The sequence below is a fragment of the Salmo salar genome, chromosome 09 (genome assembly GCF_965601325.2).
Source record: "Salmo salar chromosome 09, fSalSal1, whole genome shotgun sequence".
In the NCBI taxonomy this organism is placed as follows: domain Eukaryota; kingdom Metazoa; phylum Chordata; class Actinopteri; order Salmoniformes; family Salmonidae; genus Salmo; species Salmo salar.
Genome location: NC_138299.1, coordinates 65,575,617 through 65,602,967, shown reverse-complemented (window position 1 = coordinate 65,602,967; position 27,351 = coordinate 65,575,617). Strand labels below are relative to the sequence as shown.

Below are 27,351 nucleotides of genomic sequence, written 5' to 3'. Positions count from 1 at the left end.
TCTGCAGCAGACGTGATATCCTCTGTCATGGCACTTGAAACGCCTGCTCAACAAAACTGCCAACACAGACCGTGGGGTTAAAACTTGCAAAAGTACTCTACTAGAGGCTGTGAACAAGTGATTCGGTGGCATTCTCTGAGCCTCTTTACAGTGTCGCCGCCATGCTCGATGCTAGGTACAAGGGCCGCTACTTTGATGCAGACAAGAAACAGGGTTTACCTGACATGTTACAGACACAGCTGAACAATATCAAACGTACACAGTGACAGTGCGCACCGAAGAGGACCCATGACAGAGAGCTGAAACTTCACTGCTTGACATGTATGATGAAATCCTGGTTGAGATTGAAATGACTGAACAAATGAACAACGAAACAGCACAGCAAGTAAGTGAAAGAAATAGGTTTTGATTATGTTTTACCGGTAATGGGGATATACGTAAATGCCAACAAAATAACTTTTTGGTCAGTGTGTGTTTTAACTGTACTAGAATGCTTAAAAGGCCCTAAAAATGTTAATAGCGGTTATCGGTATCTGTTTTTTTGGCAAGGAAAATATCGGATATCGGTATCGGCCAAAAATGTCATGTCGGTGCATCCCTAAAAGTTAGCTAGATAACCACAGACTGTAGTTACGTGTGCAAAGCATGTTCCTTACAAGTAAAAATAAAAACAGCATAGGCTAGCATAATGACTGTTGTGACCTATTATTATTGACAAGTCCTTCGTGAACTAGCCAGCTAGTTAACTTTAGCTCACAGTTTGTGTAGTCATACTTTTTCACGTGGTGACATGGTAGCCCACCAGAGCAGGGATATATCCAGCTAAATATTGCCTGGTGGGCTAGCTAGTTAGGCACCTTGGTTGCCTAGTTGGCTGTTGCACCGTATCTCACTGTCGTGTAGTCTGACTTTTCCGACAGGCGATGACATGTCAGCGAAAACATTAAATATCCCTGCCCTGGTGGACTAGTTAGCATGTCACCACCACTGGGGTCTGGGGAAAAGTCTGACTACATGAACGATGAGCTAACGTAACGAGCTAGTTAAACTTTCACTAAATATCCTGGTGGGTTAACATTAGCTAGCATGTCATCTCGTGGAAAAGTGTGACTACACGAACGGTGAGCTAACGTTAACTCAATGGCTAGCTAGCTCACAAAGGACATGTGGGCTCAATGTTTTCCCATACATAACACAAACGGTTTTGTTCCATTAGTGCATCTGTTGGACATGCCTAATCAAATGACCTGTGGAGTCAGGGATGGAAATTAAGCTAGCCTGAGGCTAATACTTTTCAGACTGGACTAGTGGACAATATACCAAACTATTCTGACACAGCAGTGAAATGTCTAGTATAAAATGTGCCAAAAAAGCCTGACACAGCAGTGACATTTTGCCTTTACAAACATCGCATGCCACAGATATAGGACCTAAATGCCAGTAGAAATCGTGGTCTGCTGGCCATTGGCCAAAATCCTTATGTTCCATTCCTGCATCTCAGTCCATTTCAGACGATCCCCCTACTACTGTTGGTCCTCCTCAGTGACCTCACGGCTGAGGGTTTTCACTTTCCTCTTGAGAATTAGAATCAGAAGTACAGTCTTATAGCTCCTAGCAATACTTCACCTCTTCAGGCAAATAGTACCCTAGACTGTCCTGATCATCTAGTTGAGCATTCCAGATAATTCCTCCATCCCAGCATAAACGTTCTATCCACATAGTAGGATTTTAGATGTGCAGATAGACCAAAGCCCAGTCTATTTTACCGTTAATATAGTTAAGTCAGTGGGTTATGGTATTTTAATATAGATGTTACCATTTTAGTCATTAATTTAGCTAGCTACTTTCAGATGGGCGGACTGGAAACCCAGTGACAACACACTGGTCTGCAGCTGCCATTTTCTGTTGGGAAAGATAAATGGCCCAGTATTTACCAGAAAAGGTAGCTCATCCACCATGGCAGAAGAGGAAGATTGGGAAACAAGAACAAACAATGAGGTGTGACAATTGGGTGTTGAGGGACCACTTGTCACATTGTCCAAGGTGTTTTTGTGTTATGATAAATAATGTGTTTTCTGTCCAGATAAAGATGGGGATACAGCATTGAAAAATACCTAACACTAACCAAATGTCTCTGTTTTCCAGTACAACAGGAGTATATCCCTCAGACAATCCGGTGCATGGACATCTTGTGTCAGGTGTGATCCGAGCGTGAGCGTCTAGTTGTGGAGACTACAGCAGATCGAGCCTGTGGACGGACAGGTCAGTAACTCATCAAATGTGATGCAATATTGTGTGAAACATTGAATTTGTAGATGCATCGAAATGTTGACTTCATGTCCCATTTCACCCATGTTTTAGACATGAGGCGTGACATGCGGAACATCAAGCTCACCCCACGAGAAGCAGTGCATGATCAACGCCATCCTCAGCAAGGAGATCTGCTGGAAGTGATGTACTCTCTCTCTCTCACTCACTCTGGGGGTAAGACATAATTTAAACATCACAGATATATATTCCCACTGTGCCCATGATAAAATGCAATGTAAACTGTTTTACTACTGAATGAAACTGTGAGGAGATGCATTCAGACCAGCCTGTGAATGAACTTAAGTTAACTATATTACTTTAGTTGGCTGCTTTGAGCAAAACGTGAAAATAATATAACCTATTCTAGGAACCTTTTGTTTGTGTATGATCTTTATTCATTGTTCACTTGTTTTTCAACAATGTCAGGTACAGGCAGGGGTGACTGGGGCATTGTCAGGTACAGGCAGGGGTGACTGGGGCATCACATTTATAAATTCCCACTGTGCCCATGATAAAGTTAACCACATTACTTTATTTGTATGTAATATAACCTATTATGGGAGCCTAGTGTGTTTGTATGAACTGTGTGGGATATTGTTGGAATATGAGTCTGTCAGAGGTTGTCACGCTGGATGGGGATGATGATGGAGGCTTTGGTGGTCCACACAACGAAGAAGTAGGTGTCCCTTCCAGTGATGAGGATCTGACCTTGGACCTGGTACCAGTAAGAATGGTCTTTACGGAGGTGGTAAGACCCTACCTCCTTGATATAGAAATCCTTTGACTTCACTGCCTCTTCAGTGGTAAGATCCCTTGCACCATAAGGACACTTGACCTCCACCACTGCTGTGGTGCCCACCAGGCCATCCGGTGAGGCACCCAGGATCCCAGACTCCATGACCCAAAGCCTTGACTCCTGCAGATCCAGCCCTGTAGCCATTTTTAATGCCCTCTTTGTTATCTGTGCCCCACTTTAATACAACAACCCATCCAATGACTGATCGGAGGACCCTTTTTAGCAGCAACAGAGTAACGGGCTTGGCCCTAACCACTGATCCATAACTGCTGGCCGTCAACCTCCCTCCCCTCATGGTGTGCCAGTTAGGGTTGGTGCGCTGTCCAACTGTTGCCTGCCGTAAAGCCTCCTGCTGCTCCACCGACAGCGCCATGCCAGCCAGGATGCCTGCAAGCCGCAGGTTCCCTTGCTTCTAAACAATGTCCGGTACAGACAGGGATGACAGGAAGGGTAGCACTTGTTCTGGCTCAGGTTCATGGAGATATGCCATTCCACTGAACTTGCCCTGGAGACGGTTCCTTAGCCACCTCTGTGGGATCCCCTGGGCAGAGGGTTGTAGTCTTCGGCCGGGTACAGGTCCTCCACTAACTTCACCTGGTTGGGCATGGCTGGCTTAGGCTATATGGCTACACTTATGAGCTCCACAGAGGCATTCGCATGGAGTAGAGAGAATCCCCTGGTCACCTATAGACACCTGCCAAGAGGAAGGATGTTAAGTGCCACGTCTTTCAATGCATGACTTTGAACACCTTAATTCATTTGTTATAAGAAATGTGCTATATAAAAAAAGTTTGATTTGATTGATGACATTACAGCTGTAGAATATTTCATAAACTGTAATTTTCTCGAGGACAAGTGCAGTTTTTCTATACATTTTTAATTGATAACTTGGGATTTTATCACTTGACATGTAAATCATATAGTGGGAAGGATCCTATAAATCAAGACTGTGTAAATAAATAATGTGCCTTTGAAGATTTGTCTCTGGTCACGCAAATACAATACAGACTCGATGTCTAAACAAAGTCAATTCTGAATGTCAATAGATTTTTTGATTCATTCTCATCAATGACAACATTCTAGAACTGAGTTATCACTCACCTAAGTCTGGCATCCGGGGTAATCTGGTTAATGATTATATAGTTGATTAAGTGGCTCTTTCCTTGTAGAACATTGACAGCTGTATAGAACACATTGTATTGCTAATATGCTCAAATTTAACTTAATAGATACACTCACCGACACAGGATAAACTTTATCCCTCATGCTGGCCCTCACCAAACCAGTAAATTGCACCTCACAATAGCTGCACTTGTCCACATTGCCAGATTTATAGGGGTCTTCTCCCCTTTTAATGCTCATCCTTGAAAAATGCTATAAGGTCTTAAATAGACACCAAAGTCAATATACTGTACAAACAACTATCTAGGCTGATTTATTGATCTACTGCTCTGCCAACTAGCTAGCTAAAGTGTAGTCAGTGGCTAGCTAAGACACAGAAAGGGGATGGAATAAGTTCAACACTTAATTCAATTAATTTCAATACAGCTCATGGATTCATCATGGACTGGGCACAGCGCTGATCGTGCTGGTGAATGGTAGCTGACTATGTCGGCTAGAGATGAAGTGCAGGAACTTCCTGCAGGATTTTTTGCCTTGCTGAGGTTCTCTCTGTTGCTAATAACAATTTCAGAGTAAATTGAGGTGAATATATTGATAAAACTCACCTTGTCCAAGAGAGAATTACATAGTTATCAAAACATCACACCAAGGTAAAAAATTACACCAAACACATAGTGAATTTTACAAGCATTTAAAATGTAGTATGTGTTAGATGATTAGAACCATTTCTGTGTTTGACTGCAAGGTTTTATGGGTATTATGATGTGTCCACTGTGGGGTTCTATAGAAAGCAATAGTAATGGCATCTTTTTGTAGGCACTAACTCAGCCATGGCTTGTTGGCCAAAGCCTATGGGGAAATACATTTAGTTTTTGTCGGGTTTTTGGATAAACGCCGAAAATAAAAAAAAATGACTGAAAACAATAAAAAAAAGTATAAAAAACAAAACGTATAAGATTTCCTAAGCCTGTGTTAGCCTCAGACCTAATTTTTGCGGTTTATCCCAAAACTTTATTTCCCCATAAATTTTTCCCATAGGGAACGAAACAGAGGTAACTAATTTCCGGTTTTTCGCTTCTTTTGACTCACGTGAACGTGCCAGAACCTTGAAGCATATGCGCGCTGTGCGGAGTTACCGACAACTTCAATGGTCTGTTATGAGACAAATTTTGTTGTCCCAACAGACTTGCATGATCATTGGGGTGGCTGAGCTGCAAGAGCCCTTTGTCAGTACCTAAAGAGGACTGCTGCTAGCTAGTGAACTAGCACTAGCTGACCAATTCATACGATGTTTCCAGCTAGCAGATATTCAATTCAAGGTAAGTTAAGTAGCGAGCTATTCACACGCCTGTCATTTTCCATATGCTCTCTGTCTTGCCTTTGACACTTATTGGTTCCCCTATTTTGTAAATGATAGTTATATTTAATTTGAGAGTGGCATGGACTAATATTTACTTAGTAAATAAGGTTGACATTAGCTTTGTGGAATCTTGAAACGCTAGCTCCAGTCTGGCATCTTTGCCCGTTGTGCTAAGCTAGTTAGCTACGTAGCTAAGCTAAATATAGGGCAAAGTTGAAATCAAATACTGTTATAATATAGGTCACTAACGATTGTCCTTTGGTCAGCCAATGTTAGTTTAGTACGTGCAGAAATACATTTAGTATTTGGTACGTTAACTAATATTGAACGAAAGTAATATCATTAGTTATGCACTTTCAAAGGTAATTGGCTGACAATCTTAGCTAACTAGCTAGCTAGCTTGACCGTGAGTGTCAATATTGACAGTTGTGACGTCTCACGGCGTCAATCTACTGACAAGCCAAGGCACGAATCATTTGTTTGTCTCGGGAAAGCTAGCCGTATTTGTTGTCTGCTATAGGTGATAACTTAACTGGCTAATACCAGTACTCTTGCTGACAATCTCATGACCTAAATGGACTTGGATTACATGCCTATTGACAATTGCTCATGGTGGTTGGTGCCGTTCAAAATTAGGGAGGACAGGAAAAACGAGTATATGGCCTTATTTCTATTACAGCATATTGGATGACTGTCATTCATATACTGTACCATTAACCCAGCTCAATCTAACAGATGGGTTCATGCATCTACGGGATACTAGAATTTGCCCTATACCCATAATGAGGTTGCTACAATCTAGCCTACAAATGAAAGTTAATAATGTAGGTGCACAGTTCGAGAAACAAATTGGATAAATCTAGATGACATAGTGAAACTTTACAATACCGACCTTGCACACATCAAGCTGATCAGAGGTGTAATCATTAGTCAAAAATTTAGAGTTTGTATTGGACAAATTCAGGTAGGTCCCTCCCTGTTTCATTCCATTTAAGAAACGTTTTTCAACAGAATCGGCAGAATGAATTCCCCCCAGATCACCTGCACACACAGTTCACTCTCATAGCAGCCACATAAAGCATGCATCAACATCACTTTGCTCGTTGTTTAATTCCTTCTCACATATACGCGCTCTTCTCCTCTCACCTTTTCCCTTTGCTTGTGGACTTCAGTGCACAACACAACGCTGTCTGTGACCAGGCACAAAAACCTCTCCAAGCCAAACCTTCATACCATAACAGCTACATAGCCTACATCGATGTTACCATATTAACAGCTAACATGTTGTAAACCCACAAACCATGTGTACAATCATGCAGTACAGTGTACAGCAAGTAGTTTAGCAGTTACACCAGCGGACCCCGGTGGCAATAAATGAATAAAACCGAAAGCTTAGCTTAACTTGGAAGAGTTGCAGTGGTGGATAGCCTTAGCCTACTAGCTTACAAATAACATTCCTCTCTTTTTCAGTCAGGTTGTTGAGTAGGCTAAATTAGCTGCATAAGCTAAGTAAGTGAAAGGTAAATTAAGAAGAGAAGAAATACATCAAAATATAGCTCTCTCTGCTGCTTCTCATTAATTTTTGAAGAAATGAATTTGCTCAACTTTTAAGCTATTGTCTTTCTCTCTCTGAGTCAACTACTCAACACATTATATGCACTGCAGCGTTAGCTAGATGTAGGTTATGCTTTCAGTACTATATTCATTATCTTATTCTTTGATTGGATGGACAAGGTCAGTTCATACTGCAAGAGCTCTAATAGGTTGGAGGACGTCCCCCGGAAGTCGTTTATAATTACTGTGTAAGTCTATGGAAAAGGGATGTGAACCATGAGCCTACTGGGTTTCGTATTGAAGTCAATGTACGATGGGAAATAGCTGCCCACGGGCTACACCATGACGCTACCCTAGAGGCTGTTGAGGCTACTGTAGAAGTTAATTGCAAAACAGTTTTAATCATGAATATATTTACTATAAAAAGGATCACTTTTTTATTTTTTTTAAGTTTCACTATTTTTATGAAATTTGCTGATTAGGATGGTCCTCCCCTACCTCCTGATAAACCTCCACTGCTACATACGCCCATACAAATCTCATAGGCTGCTACGCAGAAGAATAGTGACACGTTCAGTTGCAATGTATTGTACAGCATAACAGTTCTGCTGTATGACCCATAAAACTTCCATAATGACTCAAGTCATCAAGATGGCTGTAAACAAAGTCATGTCTTGAGTGTCCTTTTTTACTGTCTGATTGTTTGTACTCTGCATGAGGTAACTTGTGTACACACTCTGAAGGTATACAGTAGGACCTAACCATATCAGCTTCCTCGCCAGTCCCAGTCGGCACTGACCGGATCTGCCTTGTTCTTTGCAGCCCAGAGGTGTATACGAGCATTGAAAACCGTGCAAGCGGAACATGCACCTCCACAGCACTACACGTGGAGACGGGATTGCTCGTCTGCAGTGATGCCTCGCATAACGTCACACTACACAATCTTCCCCAGGGACAAAGACCCACGATGGGAAGGTACTGTGTAATCCTCCTCACCCTTGGCACACTGTCTGAAATTGAATGTATTATATTAAGCAAGACCCAAACACCTTTGTTTTTCTTACCTTATACCAATGCTGATAACATTTGAACTGATGTCATATGTGAGTGGGCAGGGATTATATTAGATTTGTCCTCCTAAAACAAACATATTTGCAGTGTTTTCCTCTAGTGCCGGCTGTTGGCTATACAGCCAGTTACCCACTCCTTTTCAGCCAGGTACTTTTTTTACAATTCGTAAGTCAGAATAAAAGTCAGCTGAGCCCTGGCCCAATAGAATGAACGATATGAATTAGCTAGGCTACTTTTAAATTCTCAAGTCAGAAAAAGTCCGCCGAGCCCTCTCCCGCTAGAGTAAACGATATGCATCTTCTAGCGATCTATTCATAGGACAGGCACCTGTCAGTTAAAGTGAGTGATGACAGAGAAACACTGTTGGTTTAACAGTCTGCTGTCTGTCCCACCTCCCGATACCTGTGTGTGTGTTGTGTATGCTGCGGTTGAAGTCAAATTTCTTTACACTGAGGGAGAGAGCATGATGCTCCTTTATCTATTTGAGTCAACCTTTCGGTTACTAGTCCAACGCTCTAACCACTAGGCTACCTGCCGCCCTCTACATTTGCAAACATTTTCTAAAAAACTGTTTTCACTTTGTCATTATGGGTTTTTGTGTGTAGATTGAGGAAAATGTATTAAATATTTTTAGAATAAGGCTGTAACGTAACAATGTGTAAAAAGTGAAGGGGTCTGAATACTTAATGAATGCACTGTATATAGTATTTTCAAAGATTATTTATATAGGTTTACTGATTTAATCCAAGTGTTGACAATGGAGTAATCAACTGCTGCTTTCTGCGTAGCAAAGCCCATGATTAACACCTGCTTCATTTTTCAGTCATACCTTTTATTGCAGATAGCTGAGAAAATGCCTCTTAAAAGGAAGCTTGAAGCCTTTGGATGTCGGCAGACTCTTACAAGATTCTTTAAGAAGAAGTTGTTAAACAAGTGTTTTATTTGTTTTATTTATGAATGATATACTGCAATTCAAAGTTGCAAACACTTGTTAATTATTTCACTAATTTAACTGATCTCTTAACACCTATGGACCCAGAACTTATTTGAGCATTTGTTCTGTTTATTTTAGAGACCCATTTGAGAAAGTGCCCATCACGCAATTTGATTTTTAAATTGAACCTTTGATTTATTAAATAAATTAAGTAAATAGCCCAAATTCTGTTTTGATAAACTATTTGAGGAACAAACATAATTGTGTCAATTCATATCTTGTAGTAAAATACTTTAATCTCAAAGACAGGTTAAATGTACAAAAAATAAAAGTTTAATGTTCTCTTACTTAGAAAATAGTCCAGATCTTCAAGGCCTAGAAAATTGTATAACAATACACTGAATTCATACATTTTCAGTCATTTAAATTGTAAACACAATAGCACAACTGTGTCCAATCAGGGAGGTAAACTTTACAAAGTATTAAATAATTGCTTTGTATTTCAGATTGAATCAAGGCATTAGAATGTACCAGAGGCCACGAAAAATAGAGCTTGTTCGGCAATCCTGGGGGATCCTGTCTGTGAACTTTTTCTATTTGGCTGGCTACGCCATGTGCTTGTGGAAAATACTAGTTGTCCTTCAATGTGCATCTATGGGATGCTGTTGCAAATTAACGCTGATGTCAAAACTACAAGTTTCTACTTTTGACATTCAGATAGTACTACATACTAATATTCCAGTTTGTCTTTATGGAGGCTTGTGTAACCTTTCCCGAGACCTGAAGATTTGTGTGATCTCCCCCAAGCTAATGACTAGGCTGTAGCTCAGTGGGCTAGCACATTCTTGTGCTGCTCAGACGACCGTGGTTCCAAACCCACTTGGTGACACATGCCTATTTGTGTGTGCCATTTTGTTTCTGTCCAGGTGTGGAGATGGAGCGGTTTGCTGACGAGGCTGATGTGGTGATAGTGGGAGGGGGTCCTGCGGGGCTGTCGGCAGCCATCCGGCTGAAGCAGCTGGCCAAAGAGCAGGAGAAGGAGCTGCGTGTGTGCCTGGTGGAGAAAGCGTCTCAGATCGGAGCACACACCCTCTCCGGGGCCTGCCTGGAGCCCAGCGCCCTCAACGAACTCTTCCCAGATTGGAAGGAGAGAGGGGTATGTTAGTGTCATCTCGTGTGTGTGTGTATAGGGCCTATAGGCTATCTGTCTCTAGCTTCAATTGTATCTGTAAGGCTTGAGTGGTATACCATGCAATGGTTTTTCAATACTGTTGAAAGTATTTACTTTATATTTTGTTTTATAAATGTGATTATTTGTAGCTACTTTAAGTAAATACCTGCAGTTAACTTGTGTAATACATTAGGCGATAAAGAAGATTGCGTTAATGATGAATTTCTCATTATGAAGCTTACATGTAGTCCCCAGTCACGTTGTGTTTGTTTACAAGCACACAATGAGAGACCGGTGCCTTGAGTCACTCACTGTTATGCAGCAGTTACAGTATGGAATTCACAACTAAATGTTTGCCAGCTAGACACAGTGCATTCGGAAAGTGTTCAAACCCATTTACTTTTTTCCACATTTTGTTACGTTACAGCCTTATTTATGAAATTGATTTTTTTTTAATTCCTCAATCTACACACAATTCTGCATAATGACAAAGCAAAAACAGGTTTTTAGAAATGTTTGCTAATGTATTAAAAAAATAACTCCAATCACATTTACATAAGTATTCATACCCTTTACTCAGTACTTTGTTGAAGCACGTTTGGCAGCGATTACAGCCTTGAGTTGTCTTGGGTATGATGCTACAAGCTTGGCACACCTGTATTTGGGGAGTTGGGCAGATTCTCTCAAGCTCTGTCAGGTTGGATGGGGAGCTTTGCTGCACAGCCATTTCAGGTCTCTCCAGAGATGTTCGATCAGGTTCAAGTCCGGGCTCTGGCTGGGCCACTCAAGGACATTCAGAGACTTGTCCCGAAGCCACTCCTGCATTGTCTTGGCTGTGTGCTTAGGGTTGTTGTCCGGTTGGAAGGTGAACCTTCACCCCAGTCTGAGGTCCTGAGTGCTCTGGAACAGGTTTTTAATCAAGATTCTCTCTGTACTTTGCTCTGTTCATCTTTGCCTCGATCCTGACTAGTTTCCCAGTCCATGCTGCTGAAAAACATCCCCACTCCACCCATGCTTTACTGTAGGGATGGTGCCAGGTTTCCTCCAGACGTGACGCTTGGCATTCAGGGCAAAGAGTTCAATCTTGCTTTCATCAGACCAGAGAATCTTGTTTCTCGTGGTCTGTGTCCTTTAGGTGCCTTTTGGCAAACTCCAAGCGGGCTGTCAGGTGCCTTTTACTGAGTAGTGGCTTCTGCCTGGCCACTCGACCATAAAGGCCTGATTGGTGGAGTGCTGCAGAGATGGTTGTCCTTCTGGAAGGTTCTCCCATCTCCACAGAGGAACTCTGGAGTTCTGTCAGTGAACATTGGGTTCTTGGTCACCTCCCTGACCAAGGCCCTTCTCCCCGATGGCTCAGTTTGGCTGGGCGGCCAGCTCTAGGAAGAGTCTTGGTGGTTCCAAACTTCTTCCATTTTAAGAATGAGAGGCCACTGTGTTCTTGGGGAACTTCAATGCTGCAGACATTTTTCAGTATCCTTCCCCAGAACTGTGCCTTAACACAATCCTTTCTTGGAGCTCTACAGACAATTCCTTCGGCTTCATGGCTTGGTTTTTGCTCTGACATGCATGGTCAACTGTGGGACCTTATATAGACAGGTGTGTGTGGCTTTCCAAATCATGTCCAGTGAATTGAATTTACCACAGGTGGACACCAATCAAGTTGTAGAAACATCTCAAGGGTGATCAATGGAAACAGGATGCACTTGAGCTCAATTTCGAGTCTCATAGCAAAGGGTCTGAATAGTTATGTAAAAAGGTATTTCGGTTTAGTTTTTTTATAAATTTGCAAACATTTCTAATAACCTGTTTTCGCTTTGTCATTATGGGGTATTGTGTGTAGATTGAGGTGGAAAAAATGTATTAATACATTTTAGAATAATGCTGTAATGTGGATAAAGTGAAGGGGTCTGAATACTTTACAAATGCAATGTATGTCTACAGAAATAAGACATCCTGCTTCTATTGCCTGTGAGTGTTTGTTTAATAGCCTACTGATTTCCGTGAGCACCAAGCCTCACGCAACCACATGTAGGATAAACAATTTCACAAATCCGACTGTTTTTCATCTTTGTTATGCTGTAATAAAGGCTTTACACTTTTCTCCCCGTTAGAACAGCCTCTCTGGTATTACTTATAATTAATTTCATGTTTACACTGTTCCAAATGGTCAGAAAAATAATATTAATAACCCTCCTTGTTATTATGATCATTATAATAAGTAATATCATTATTATTAGTAGACTTATTATAGCAGTCTTGTATAACCACCATCGATCGAGCTGTAGGCCTAAGAGCGCATCCTGTTTTGTCTTAATACTGTAACTTAGGCCTATACTTCATTACTTAGGCTACTGTATGAATCAATCATTAATTTGTTCAAGTCATCACACAGCATACGAGTCATTCATGTTTTGAAATGCAATCAAGTATTTTAGTTTTAAAATAAAATAACCACATTTTTGGGAATAATTACCTGTAAACAATAAATAAACTGTTCCATTTTGGCAGTTGCATTCACGAATGCTTGCAACTGATTAGTCTTTGGTTTAATAAAGGCTTTACAAAAAAACCATTACAACAGACTCTCTAGTATGCTTATCATTTATTTAGTGTTGACATTGTTCTAAACAGTCAAACTATATTGCTGCTTAACTTATTTTTCTTGATCTCCAGTATTTTCCACAACTAGTCAAATGTATTCCACACATCTGACTTCCCCTTTACGTCTTGAGCAACCAGTAAACAAACATTCCCCTGTTTCGAGTTGTCCTCTGCATCCATTTTGCTGTCGCGTGTTAATGTGTTCAGAGTTTATGACCATTTTATTGATGTGATTATGATATGCTATAGGTCAGGCCCTATTGGTCACGTGCATGTGATGCATACATGTGTCATGGAAACTTTTCAGTCAGAAATGGCTGTAATTTTGTTGCCGCTTCAGCAACACGGACAGCGTGATAAACACTGTTGATGTTCTGTGGTGGTCGCTGCAGCAGGGAGGAGTGAGAAACAACGGGTATTAGTCACTCACTCGCTGTCTTAAAAAAAAAAAAATGTCCCTCTAGTTATGCGTCTTAATTATTTCATCAAACAGTGCGCTTAAAGCATTAGACAAGCTCAGTGCATATAGTTGATTAGATTAAAACAGATAGGATGTGTCTATATATGCAAAAAGAAATTGCCTGGGACAGCCCTACTCGACTCGCTTGCTCATGTGTGTATTCCTTATTCTGGGTAATGGAGATTGACAGCGATAGCCCTAAAGGCTTGCCAGCTAATTATTGATATCAGGCAAACTTACTTTACTGGTAAAATGCACCCAGGGCAAATTTGAATATTTCTGCAAAAACTTTGATCTATGTGCTAATATTTGGATTTTCTTTACGTTATTCTGTTAGTTATAGCAGATTTGGAGTCAGTGGGCCATACACATTCATGAATTGAATTACACTCCTGTGGAGATGTGCCCTATCTAGTTCTACTGAGAGAGGGATAGATTTATAAATGAAATGCACTCCCATCTGAGGGCTGCTTCAGCAGGTCTGTTGAAAATGTTCAAATGTCATTCAGAAGAAAGAAGCATCTTCACACTGAGTTCACTCTGCAGGAGTTTCTTTCCACTGAGAGAGATTTCAAATGAAATTGTCCACAACGCTGCTCTATTATTTAAGTATTGAGCACGTCAGTCTAAGAAAGGTTGCCAGTCTATGGAAAGGTTGTGAGGGAAATATGCAGCATAATTCGCAGATACACACAGGATATGGACCTGGCATATTCTTTGTTTTATTTTTTTAGTCTCAGACATTACATTTAGGTAATTTAGCAGATGCTCTTAACAATAGTGACTTACAGGAGCAATTAGGGTTAAGTGCCTTGCTCGAGGGCACATTGACAGATTTTGTTGGCTCAGGGTTTCGAAACAGCAACCTTTCAGTTACTGGCTCAACGCTCTTAACCGCTCGGCTACCTGCCGCCATACCTAACTGCAGACATAACTATCACAGACATAACGTTGAGAGTACATCAGTCCTAGACAACACTATGATCCTGCCCAAGAGAACATCTTGCAAGCAACACCTAGGCTGAAAATAAAGTGTTCTGTTATTTTTGTACTCTTCTCTTAGGCACCCTTGAACACACCAGTGACTGAGGATTTGTTTAGTATTCTAACCGAGAAATATAGAATCCCTGTCCCAATGTTGCCAGGTAAAGTCACATGCATGTTTTACAGGACATCTTTTCAAATGACAACTCTAGCTTGTCACCTGTAAGCTCTGTCCTAAACATAAAGCTATTATGGTATTAGCCTTGACTGTGCAGTCTTTGTTTTTCATTCTATTTAATTTTTTGATTTTCCCCCACAGGTCTGCCCATGAACAACCATGGGAACTACATTGTGCGGCTGGGTCACTTTGTACATTGGTTGGGAGAGCAGGCTGAGGAGCTGGGAGTGGAGATATACCCTGGCTACGCTGCTGCTGAGGTGAGCACCGCCCACCATTCATGACAATTTCAGAAAACACAGGGCATCTTACTAATATTGGCGTGATAATTACCATTGACAAGCTACATTGATTTTTCCTGGAACGTCAGTTTTTTGTCAGTGAACATTTACATAATTGTATGCCTTTAATCAGATATAGACTGATATTTTGAGCCAGCTCCGATTTCACGCCTGAGATCAATTTCACTGATGTGTTGACGTATCGTGACTGGCTTTCATTGATCGTGTTTGCTTGAGGTGTCATTCTACTTTCAAAAGTGTTTAATTTCAGATTTTGTTCTTAAGGTTTTGTTTCATGAAGATGGAAGTGTGAAAGGAATTGCCACCAATGACGTGGGCATCGCTAAGGATGGTTCGCCAAAGGTAAACTTATGCAGATTTATGTCAATAAAATGGACTCATCACTGTACGGAAAGTCTTAAGTTATTTTCCTTGGACAAAGTACAAATGTTTTTCTCCTATGTATGGTCATTTTGTACAGTAGAGTTTGACTGTAAAAACTGAGTTTTATAAAAACGAGGAAGAATCAGCACTGAATAGAATATAATTTGTTTTATGAAAGCGACAAGTAGCCTCATCCCTGGTATATCAGAATAACATTTTCCTCTCAATTTGCCTCTGCAGGATGTGTTTGAGAGGGGGATGGAGCTCCATGCTAAAGTGACCCTGTTCGGAGAGGGCTGCCACGGCCACTTGGCCAAGCAGCTCTACAGGCAGTTCAACCTCAGGGAGAACTGTGAACCACAGACCTACGCCATTGGCCTGAAAGAGGTAAAATCCCAAAGCAACTGTAAATAATCTGTTTTTAATCAGTCATACAATACAGATATCTTAATGTAACCAAATCAGAATGTCATATTAATTACATTTTTGTCCTTTAGCAGATGCTTTATGCACAACGACTTACATGAATGTTGTTTTTCTGTCTAACCAGCTGTGGGTGATTGATGAGAAGAAGTGGAGGCCGGGCAGAGTGGAGCATTCGGTGGGCTGGCCGTTGAACAGGAACACGTATGGCGGCTCCTTCCTCTACCACCTGAACGAGGGCGAGCCACTGGTGGCCTTGGGCTTTGTGGTGAGTCCCGGTTATGGCAGCCATTTTGGCTCCTTGCCATTGATGTCAACTGCCAAAATACCAGCCATGCTAACACTTGGCAACAGTCTAAACACTAAATGAAATAACATTTGTAAAACTGAGATCAGTGTATGACAATGCACTATACTTCTACCCTTCTCTTTATCTAATTGGCTTTTTAATAATGCTTATCTTGTGAAGCTTCATTAGACCAACTTGGGCCTAGAGGGACAACTTGAGATATGTGATAACTCAAACTTTTATGAAGATCATACATTGAGGTCAATGACTGATTGTATCAAAAACGTAATGCTGTGTATTTCCCCACTTCCAGGTTGGTCTTGACTACACCAACCCCTACCTCAGCCCCTTCAGAGAGTTCCAGCGCTGGAAGCACCACCCCTTCGTTGCCAAGACCCTGGAGGGAGGTAACAGAATTGCCTACGGAGCCAGGGCGCTCAACGAGGGAGGCTATCAGGTGTGTGTGTGTGTGTGTGTGTGTGTATATATATATTTTTTTAATGTACTACTCAAAGGTATGTGTGTGGCTCTGTGACAAGGTTTCTGTTAGCCGATAATAGCCAGCTTTTCGGTGATAAATAAAATTGCCGCCAGAAAACAAATCCTATTGCGAAATGATGCTTTTTAACCTATTCGTTGATGGAAATACCAGTCGATGGAAATACATTTGACTGGTCATGCTTATCGTCCTATAGGTTAAATGCATAATTATGTGGAATTAAATTAGTGCATGTACAGTATTTATGTATCTTATTTATCACATGCGTACAGCATATAGATACAAAGCCTTTGAGCGGAAAATCTGTCAGACAGTGCGAGAGCTGCTGCTACAGCATCTCAAACAGCAAATGCATAGGCAACGGAAGGCAGGCTTCCTCAGCTCGTCACACACCACTTTGCAATGAGCTGGAGGCAGTATGCTTTTTGAAAACATATACTTAATTGTTTGAAACCTGAACGTTTTACTACATATTATGAGGCATGTCTTACCTTGCTTCAAGGTAGCCTAGCCAATATCAGACCATATCTGTGGAGGCAATTCTTTTATATCAACTTTCTCTCATTGTCCAGTAGCCAAAGGCAAAATCCAAGTCATATTAGCAACCCATGCTAGTTGTTGCATATTAGAGCTCCCCTCTTTCAACATTTCAAACAGATATTTTCATCTTTGTCACATGAAACCGCTTGCATGTGTGGTGCACTTTCACAATGGTGTTTTCCAATTAATTGCATTATGGAACAAACATTCGCGCATTGCCTTGTGTGTGTTGCTACGTTTTAAGTAAAGAAATTAACAGTTTATCAACATTTTAAGCTAAACATTCAAATCTGTTGCATCAGACTCATTGCTTTTTAAGGTTTATTTGTATGTAGCCTAGGCCCTCTGGTTGCATGAATTTGGGATATATCGTCCCACAAGTGTTCCAGAGTCTGTTTGGAATAGGCTGTTTCTTTCTCGAAAAGCTGACCAATACAATAGGAAAACTTTTCTACTATGGGGGATAGTAGATTGACAGGCTAGTGATTTTGCTGTTCGTTACTCATCTTGTTGGCTGAGGAAAAGTACACGTGGAGAGTTATTCTAACATCTTCAAAATGCACATCTGAATTCGGTAAGAACCACACATTGTTGCATCCTCGACTTGAATGTTCTTTTTATAATCTAAATGGGATTTCTCTCATTCTGAGAACCATGGATGAAAACCCTAATCAGGTCCAGTAAATAAAAATGCTGCCTGTCGAATGTCCTGCGACACATTTTCGTAACGTTAATGTGTGTCTCGGCATCAAAAATGGGAAATACGTGAATCTTAGGTCAGGTTTTCCACTGGTTCTGATGTTCTTGTTAAGTGAAAGCATTTTACCATTACATTCAAGATTATAATCTTTACCCGTCTTCCTCCATCCAGTGCCTCCCTAAAGTGACATTCCCTGGGGGGATGCTTATCGGATGCAGTCCGGGCTTCATGAATGTACCAAAGATCAAAGGCACCCACACGGCCATGAAGAGCGGCATGCTGGCCGCAGAGGCCATCTTCCCCAAAGTCACAGCCGAAGACCCAGCATCTGAAACGGCAGGTAGGTTAAACCAGACCAAAACCTTTTCCTTTAATTTAAATGCTCCCACACACACACACACACACACACACACACACACACACACACACACACACACACACACACACACACACACACCTCTCACTAATTGTAAGGTGAAGCCAAAGGCACATTTCTACATTATAAAATATGCAATGAATACAGTATTAAAGAGTGTAATTTGTTGAGACATTTATCGCTAATGCTAATCAGGGGGGAAAAATAAGTTAATTGCTTCTCTCCAGTGTATCATTTTTGTATGTAAATTAATGGAATTTTATTTAATAAAAAAAAACAAAGTAAATGAGCAATTGTAATTTGTGGGTGCAAGATCATCTCTAACATTTTACTGTCATCCGAATACAATTATACTTATTTTCTGGTAATTTGTCCTCCAGGACTTCACATACCGGAGTATGAGGACAATTTGAAGAAGTCTTGGATCTGGAAAGAGCTGTACGCAGTGAGGAACATCAGGCCGTCGTTCCACAACTACTTTGGACTGTACGGGGGCATGGTCTACACTGGTGTCTTCTACTGGATACTTAGAGGGAAAGAGCCATGGACACTGAAACATGCAGGTACAGCATATTGATGATTTGTATGATGTATTCATCAGGAAAGATGGTCTGTTTCAGTTTTAGCCTAGTTGTTATTGGACAAGGCAACAACACAGTTTTGCTATATGCACATCAAAATCATGCACTCATGCTGAGAATTGCTTTAAGGAACAAACCAATGTTTTATCTGGCCTGTAACCAACTGAGGTTTGATAACTCCCAACTCTTTTACCCTAGGCTTGGACTCAGCCCAACTGAAACCGGCTAAGGAGTGCACGCCCATCGAGTACCCCAAGCCTGATGGCAAGCTGAGCTTCGACCTGCTCTCTTCTGTGGCTCTGAGCGGTACCAACCACGAGGGGGACCAGCCCCCCCACCTCACCCTGAAGGATGACAGTATCCCTGTGGCCAACAACCTGGCCATTTACGATGGTCCCGAGCAGCGCTTCTGTCCAGCAGGTACCACTGATGCACAATTACAAATCCATCCTTAGCCCATACAACATAGGCACTTAATTTAGATCTGAAAGGGTTGGATAGGTATAAGCAATAGGTCATTATCAATAAAACGTTAAAATACAGTGCAGAGCATTCGATCTGGCTGCTGCGGGGCAAGGAGACCCTATCCATTGGCATGTAGCCAGCTATGCAAACAATGTCATTTATTTGCTTCATCAGATTAGGCTTTTGAAAAGAGCTTGACATCGGCAAATCCTCGTCCTGGTAAAGTTGTCAGTCGGACTACTGTCATCACCACTATAGATGGCAAGCAAATCAAGCAATATTTGGATATAGCCATCTAGTTTATCCCCTGAAAGTTGGCTTGTTAAGAGATGTGATCTGTTATTAGCTAGCTAGTCAATTTGACGTGGTCAATCAATCAATGTAGACTATCATGTCTGTCAGCAGCAATCGTGATTAACCTCTCTGGGCTAGGTGGGACGTTTGTGTCCCACCTAGTCAACAGCCAGTGGAATCCCGTGGCGCGATATTGAAATACCTTAGAAATGCTATTACTTCAATTTCTCAAACATATAACTATTTTACACCATTTTAAAGACAAGACTCTCGCTAACCACACTGTCCGATTTCAAAAAGGCTTTACAACGAAAGCAAAACTTTAGATTATGTCAGCAGAGTACCCAGCCAGAAATAATCAGACACCCATTTTTCAAGCTAGCATATAATGTCACAAAAACCAAAACCACAGCTAAATGCAGCACTAACCTTTGGTGATCTTCATCAGATGACACTCCTAGGACATTATGTTATACAATACATGCATGTTTTGTTCAATCAAGTTCATATTTATATAAAAAAACAGCTTTTTACACTAGCATGTGACTAGCATTCCCGGTGAATTTACTAAATTACTCACGATAAACGTTCACAAAAAGCATAACAATTATTTTAAGAATTATAGATACAGAACTCCTTTATGCAATCGCGGTGTCTGATTTTAAAATAGCTTTTCGGTGAAAGCACATTTTGCAATATTCTGATTAGATAGCCCGGCCATCACAGGCTAGCTATTTTGACACCCACCAAGTTTGGTATTCACCAAACTCAGATTTACTATAAGAAAAATTGGATTACCTTTGCTGTTCTTCGTCAGAATGCACTCCCAGGACTTCTACTTAAACAACAAATGTTGGTTTGGTTCCAAATAATCCATAGTTATATCCAAATAGCGGCGTTTTGTTCGTGCGTTCAAGACACTATCCGAAGGGTAAAGAAGGGTGACGCGCCCGGCGCGTTTCGTGACAAAAAAATTCAAAATATTCCATTACCGTACTTCGAAGCATGTCAAACGCTGTTTAAAATCCATTTTTATTCGATTTTTCTCGTAAAAAAAGCGATAATATTCCGACCGGGAGTCGTTGTTTTCGTTCAAAGACAGAGAAAGTAAAATGGACTCTTCACGTGCACGCCCGTCTCATTGTTCTCAGATCGACCACTTACCAAATGCGCTACTGTTTTTCAGCCAGAGACTGGAGAGTCATTCAACGTTCTGGCGCCTTCTGAGAGCCTATGGGAGCCGTAGAAAATGTCACGTTACAGCAGAGATCCTTTGTTTTGGATAGAGATGATCAAGAAGGCCAAGAAATGGTCAGAGAGGGCGCTTCCTGTTTGGAATCTTCTCAGGTTTTGGCCTGCCATATGAGTTCTGTAATACTCAGACACCATTCAAACAGTTTTAGAAACTTTAGGGTGTTTTCTATCCAAATCAAACAATTATATGCATATTCTAGTTACTGGGCAGGAGTAGTAACCAGATTAAATCGGGTACGTTTTTTATCCGGCCGTGCAAATACTGCCCCCTATCCCCAACAGGTTAACCCTAGAGTAATTTTACACGGCTTAGCGGAAATCAAATTAGCATAAAAACATCCCCATAAAAATCTCTGTTTTAAGCTAGAGATATCTTTTTTGCATGGGCTCAATACAACACATCGGCGGTGAAAAGTGGCAGAGCTACAGCTGTGTTTCAGACCATGAGACATCCCGAAAATCGATTCTCTCACAAACGTCTGTAGCGTCCGAATGGTTTGGCCTGAAAACTATTATGACTCCCTTATGGAAAGGTGAGACTCTTACGAATACCTACATGTTTTGCTCTACGACCCCCACAAGCGTCACGGGACTCGTCTGAAGTCGGTACCGCCGATCTGCCAACTTCTGTCTGTAGCGTCCCAACAGTTTAGGCTACACACTAATATGATCCCTCTATAGAAAGGTGAGTCTCTCACGGACACGTACATGTTTTGCTCTAGGACGCCCACAGGCCTTGCCAGAAGGTAGCCCAGTACCAGTTAGAAAATTAATGGCAGTATTTATGGAAGTAGTTCAGTGGCTAAAAAAAGGGTTGTCTTTTTTATTTTTCTTATCTCTGATACAGGACAAACACTTTAAAACAAACTTCCCTTTGATTAATATGTTTAGCCAACTGTACAAAGTTTCTACTGGTAGCTTGCAAAGTAAACATTATCAGCTAACAGTACATCGGCAAATGTACCCTTCTGCTGCTTGACAGGCAGAGCCCACAAAGGATGGGAAGTTGACCTAAACCACTCATACTTGTCAATCATAGTTCACTTTTATTTTAAATCACTCAAATATCCAATTAATGGTGGCCAATATTGAGCGAGAGGCTACCCTCACGTATCTGAAATGACATGATCAATTGATGTTTACTGATCATGAAAAGCATGCAGTTAACTGCTGTATAACTCAAGCTAAATGTGTGATCGTTTTGCATGGAATAATCAAAAATGTGTAGTTCTGACTATGCTCTTCAAGAGGTGATGATATTGCAACCAAATAGTTAACATTCATTTAACAATTCCTTGAAAACAGCATGTTTTTAAGATTGCTGTGTAATACTACTGTGGCGCCTTCAGGCATTGTGAGATATAATAATCTGTGCAGCGCGACTGCAATGAGAACGACCTGGAACTTGCCCAATAGCTCCACCTAGGAGGTATGGAGCTAGGCCAGGGATCTCTGGAATTGAATATTACTGTCCACTAAAAGACCTGACCCTCCATCAATAAAGCTCAAGCATACAATTGCCGCTTCCAAGTGCTGTCATTGCCTGCACGACCAGTATGACTCAAGACATATCAAGATATTGATCAGCACAGCCAGGTTTATTCTCTGGAAGTCTCAACAAATTATCAGTTATATATATTTGTGAAATGGACATCAAACCCATTACTGCTACTAAGGCAGAGATGTAATTCATGCAGTATGATTGATTCGACATGCAGACAACAATTTATGAAAGTTGCCAATCGCAATATAAAGTCAAGAGAAGAAAAGGCCTAGGAGGAGAGATGACTAGAAACAATTCGGTTGACTGTTTTATGTGTGGATTAATTGTCAGAGTAGAGGACCTTGTGCATTTCAGGTAAAATAACAACTCAATGTTTATATCCCAGGACAAATTAGCTAGCAACAACAAGCTATCTAAATAGGACAAATTAGCTAGCAACTGCAAGCTAGCTAGCTAAATTGACATAAATGTTTAATGCTTTTCAACCTGTCCCCAAATTAATGCTATTTTTTTAATTTATTTTTTCCTGCCTTTATTTAACCAGATAGGCTAGTTGACAACAAGTTCTCATTTACAACTGCGACCTGGCCAAGATAAAGCAAAGCAGTTCGACACATACAACAACACAGAGTTACACATGGAATAAACAAACATATACAGTAGAAAAGTCTATATACAGTGTGTGCAAATGAGGTAAGATCAGGGAGGTAATTACGCTATAGCAATTAAACACTGGAGTGATATATGTGCAGAAGATGAATGTGCAAGTAGAGATACTGGGGTGCAAAGGAGCAAAATAGATACAATATGGGGATGAGGTAGTTGAATGGGCTATTTACAGTGGGCTATGTGCAGGTGCAATGATCTGTGAGCTGCTCTGACAGCTGGTGCTTGAAGTTAGTGGGGGAGAAAAGAGTCTCTAGCTTCAGTGATTTTTGAAGTTCGTTCCAGTCATTGGCAGCAGAGAACTGGAAGGAAAGGCGGCCAAAGTAGGAATTGGCTTTGGGGGTGACCAGTGAAATCTACCTGCTGGAGCGCGTGCTGCGGGTGGGTGCTGCTATGGTGACCAGTGAGCTGAGATCAGGCGGGGCTTTACCTAGCAAATACTTGTAAATGACCTGGAGCCAGTGGGTTTGGCGACGAGTATGAAGCGTGGACCAGCCAATGAGAGCATACAGGTCGCAGTGGTGCGTAGTATATGGGGCTTTGGTGACAAAACGGATGGCACTGTGACAGACTACATCCAATTGTCTGAGTAGAGTGTTGGAGGCTATTTTGTAAATGACATCGCTGAAGTCGAGGATCGGTAGGATAGTCAGTTTTACGAGGGTATGTTTGGCAGCATGAGTGAAGGATGCTTTGCTGCAAAATAGGAAGCTGATTCTAGATTTAATTTTGGATTGGGGATGCTTAATGTGGGCCTGGAAGGAAAGTTTACACTCTAACCAGACACCGAGGTATTTGTAGTTGTCCACATAATCTAGGTCAGAAACCGTCCAGAGTAGTGACGCTGGACGGACGGGCAGCGATCGGTTGAAGAGCATGCATTTAGTTTTACTTGCATTTAAGAGCAGTTGGAGGCCACGGAAGGAGAGTTGTATGGCATTGAAGGCTCGTCTGGAGGTTAGTTAGCACAATGTCCAAAGAAGGGCCAGAAGTATACAGAATGGTGTCGTTTGCGTAGAGGTGGATCAGAGAATCACCAGCAGCAAGAGTGACACCATTGATGAATACAGAGAAGAGTCTGCCCGAGAATTGAACCCTGTGGCACCCCCCATAGAGGCTGCCAGAGGTCCAGACAACAGGCCCTCCGATTTGCCACACTGAACTCTGAGAGAAGTAGTTGGTGAACCAGGCGAGGCAGTCATTTTAGAAACCAAGGCTGTTGAGTCTGCCGATAAGAATGTGGTGATTGATAGAGTCGAAAGCCTTGGTCAGGTCAATGAATACAGCTGCACAGTAATGTCTCTTATCGATTGCAGTTATGATATCATTTAGGACCTTAGCTCGGAAGCCAGCTTGCATAGCAGAGAAGGTACGGTGGGATTCAAAATGGTCAGTGATCTGTTTGTTAACTTGGCTTTCTAAGACCTTTAGAAAGCCAGGGTAGGATAAATATAGGTCTGTAGCAGTTTGGGTCTAGAGTGTCTCCCCCTTTGAAGAGGGGGATGACCGTGGCAGCTTTCCAATCTTTGGGAATCTCAGACGATACGAAAGAGGGGTTGAATAGGATAGTAATAGGGGTTGCAACAATTTCAGCAGATCATTTTAGAAAGAGAAGGTCCAGATTGTCTAGCCTGGCTGATTTGTAGGGGTCCAGATTTTGCAGCTTTCAGATCAGCTATCTGGATTTGGGTGAAGGAGAAATGGGGGAGGCTTGGGCAAGTTGCTGTGGGGGGTGCAGGGCAGTTGACCGGGTAGGTGTAGCCAGGTGGAAAGCATGGCCAGCTGTAGAAAAATGCTTATTGAAATTCTCAATTATTGTGGATTTATCGGTGGTAAGTGTTTCCTAGCCTCAGTGCAGTGAGCAGCTGGGAGGAGGTGCTCTTATTCTCCATGGAATTTAGTGTCCCAGAACTTTTTTGAGTTTGTGCTACAGGATGCAAATTTCTGTTTGAAAAAGCTAGCCTTAGCTTTCCTAACTACTTGTGTATATTGGTTCCTAATTTCCCTGAAAAGTTGCATATCACGGGGCTATTTGATGCTAATGCAGTACGCCACAGGATGTTTTTGTGCTGGTCAAGGTCAGTTAGGTCTGGAGTGAACCAAGGGCTATATCTGTTCCTGGTTCAAAATTCTTTGAATGGGGGCATGCTTATTTAAGATGGTGAGGAAGGCACTTTTAAAGAATAACCAGGCATCCTCTACTGACGAGAGGAGGTCAATATCCTTCCAGGATACCCGGGCCAGGTCGATCAGAAAGGCTTGCTCGCTGAAGTGTTTTAGGGAGCGTTTGACAGTGATGAGGGGTGGTCGTTTGACCGCAGACCCATTACGGATGCAGGCAGTGATCGCTGAGATCTTGGTTGAAAACAGCAGAGGTGTATTTGGAGGGCAAGTTAGTTAGGATGATATCTATGAGGGTGCCCGTGTTTTCGGATTTGGGGTTGTACCTGGTAGGTTCATTGATCATTTGTGTGAGATTGAGGGCATCAAGCTTAGATTGTAGGATGGCCGGGCTGTTAAGCATGTCCCAGTTTAGGTCACCTAGCAGCACGAGCTCTGAAGATAGATTGGGGGGGGGGGGGGGGGGGCAGGGGCAATCAATTCACATATGGTGTCCAGGGCACAGCTGGGGGCAGAAGGTGGTCTATAACAAGTAGCAACGGTGAGAGACTTGTTTCTGGAAAGGTGGATTTTTAGAAGTAGAAGCTCGAATTGTTAAGGCATATTGAGCAGGGCTAGAGGCTCTACAGTGAAATAAGACAATCACTAACCAGAACAGCAATGGACATTGACATTAGGGAGAGGCATGTGTTGCTGAGTGATCATAGGGGTCCAGTGAGTAGTCTAGCTGGCTGGAGACACGGTAATGTAATTGGTTCAGAGTTTGTTTTGATATTTTAACCTGCGTGTCATGATCGCGTTGGGTGTGGGGGGACAAAATAAATGTATGCACGATGGCGCACGTGTGCAGCCGGTTTGGGTTCCGTGTTAGGGTTGTGTCAATTTGTTTTTCTTAAAGGGGAATGTAAACAATAGGCTTTAGAATACCAGCTAACGGTAAATCGCCATATTGCCATTGTTGCATCACTGGCAAGATTTTCCCAAAAATGTCTGAATCACAAAACTACGACCATGAACTCTGTGCATTAATGAGCAAAATTTGCTGGTGTCGAACCATATGAAATGATGCATGTTTTGAAAGCTGAGAAACAGCCCTTTCAAATGATAGGGCATAGAATAGCACCACATGGTGTAATCAGTCAAGGAAAAAACGTGTTTCTATGAAAAACACATTTCCCACACTTCCTAATGAAGATAGCATATTAAGTCTTCCTTATTTTGTAAGGTTTGAAATCAGAATAGAAATACATTTAACTGTGAATGGGTTATAGCAGTTTTAGTGAACGGTGGTATTTTTGTAGAATTCTATGGAATGTTCTTTTATCAGACACTTATCTGGATTGTATATTAACTACATACCTGCACTAAAACATATTACAAATGGTATTTAATCTTACATATACAGTATGATAATCAGACGAATGATATATTAATTAATCAAGAACTGAGGTGAATACATTCTCATTATAACCTGAAAGAAGTACAAGTTACATTGAACATTTTAATTAAAATAAGGTAACAATAATTGGCATTTACAACTTCAATTTCTTCTGTACGTACTTTACACTAGGCCTATAGCCTAATACCCAAGTCAGAATGGGAAGAAATGTAAAAGCATGCAAGGGAGACTAAATGACCATTGACAAATTGAGCTACTGGGTGAAGACTAGAATCCCTTTACTAGTGTCCATGTCTGCAGTGAGTCACATTTACTGGAGTACCACAATCAAAAAATAATTGTCTCCTACGATGCATAACTGCTTGGCCTTGCATTCTGATGCAACACAAACATCCTATTTTCTATCACAAATGTACAGTGGATGGAATACATCTCTTTGCTTCCTGTTTCCATTTTGAATGACACCCTTATTTCCCCCTTTTACTAGGTGTATATGAGTACGTTCCCCTTGAGACTGGAGAAGGTATGAGGTTGCAGATCAACGCTCAGAACTGCGTCCACTGCAAGACGTGTGACATCAAGGACCCCAGCCAAAACATCAACTGGGTGGTGCCCGAAGGCAGTGGAGGACCAGCCTACAATGGATTGTGATTTTATTTTCCTCTAGCATTGAGATCAGAAAGTCTATAGACCCTCTGAGGTGGCTGCAAAAACACATTCAGTGCTTGCTGCCAAGACAGCGTGTAGAATACTATACTGTGTGCCTAGATATGAAACTGAATGTCACCATATTCTTTCAATATGGGAATTGTAAAATGGTTATAAAACACAAGTGGCTTTGGTTCATGTATGTTGTTCTGAATAATGCATGTCATAAGCAGAAAGCTGCATTGATAATTTCAAAATAGACTAACTTAACCCACACTTAAATTCATTAGCTATTGCAGGTACCATTTGCAACAGCGTATGATCTGATAGATACTGTACATAATGTCATTAGTGGGAAATAAACATTTGCCATGCCTCTGTGTCAG

General features: G+C 41.5%; 1 protein-coding gene across 1 annotated transcript; it reads left to right on the top strand.

Annotated features, from left to right (window-relative positions):
* Window positions 1–5,278: 5,278 nt before the first annotated feature.
* On the top strand, window positions 5,279–27,340 carry etfdh (electron transfer flavoprotein dehydrogenase). The gene is made up of 13 exons (XM_014211901.3): window positions 5,279–5,547; window positions 7,965–8,117; window positions 10,074–10,303; window positions 14,443–14,524; window positions 14,683–14,801; window positions 15,108–15,185; window positions 15,447–15,593; window positions 15,757–15,897; window positions 16,232–16,375; window positions 17,829–17,997; window positions 18,414–18,596; window positions 18,813–19,034; window positions 26,805–27,340. Exons 1-13 carry the CDS (start codon window positions 5,517–5,519, stop codon window positions 26,966–26,968), a joined length of 1,863 nt encoding a protein of 620 aa, XP_014067376.1. The 5' UTR covers window positions 5,279–5,516; the 3' UTR covers window positions 26,969–27,340.
* The last annotated feature ends 11 nt before the right edge of the window (window positions 27,341–27,351 follow it).

Bases quoted from the DNA above. Each gene is read 5' to 3' on its own strand.
- etfdh (XM_014211901.3), top strand. From the start codon at position 5,517: ATGTTTCCAGCTAGCAGATATTCAATTCAAG. The intron at 10,304-14,442 runs GTATGTTAGTGT...CTCTTCTCTTAG, and splicing joins CAGATTGGAAGGAGAGAGGG to GCACCCTTGAACACACCAGT. The intron at 14,802-15,107 runs GTGAGCACCGCC...TTTGTTCTTAAG, and splicing joins CTGGCTACGCTGCTGCTGAG to GTTTTGTTTCATGAAGATGG.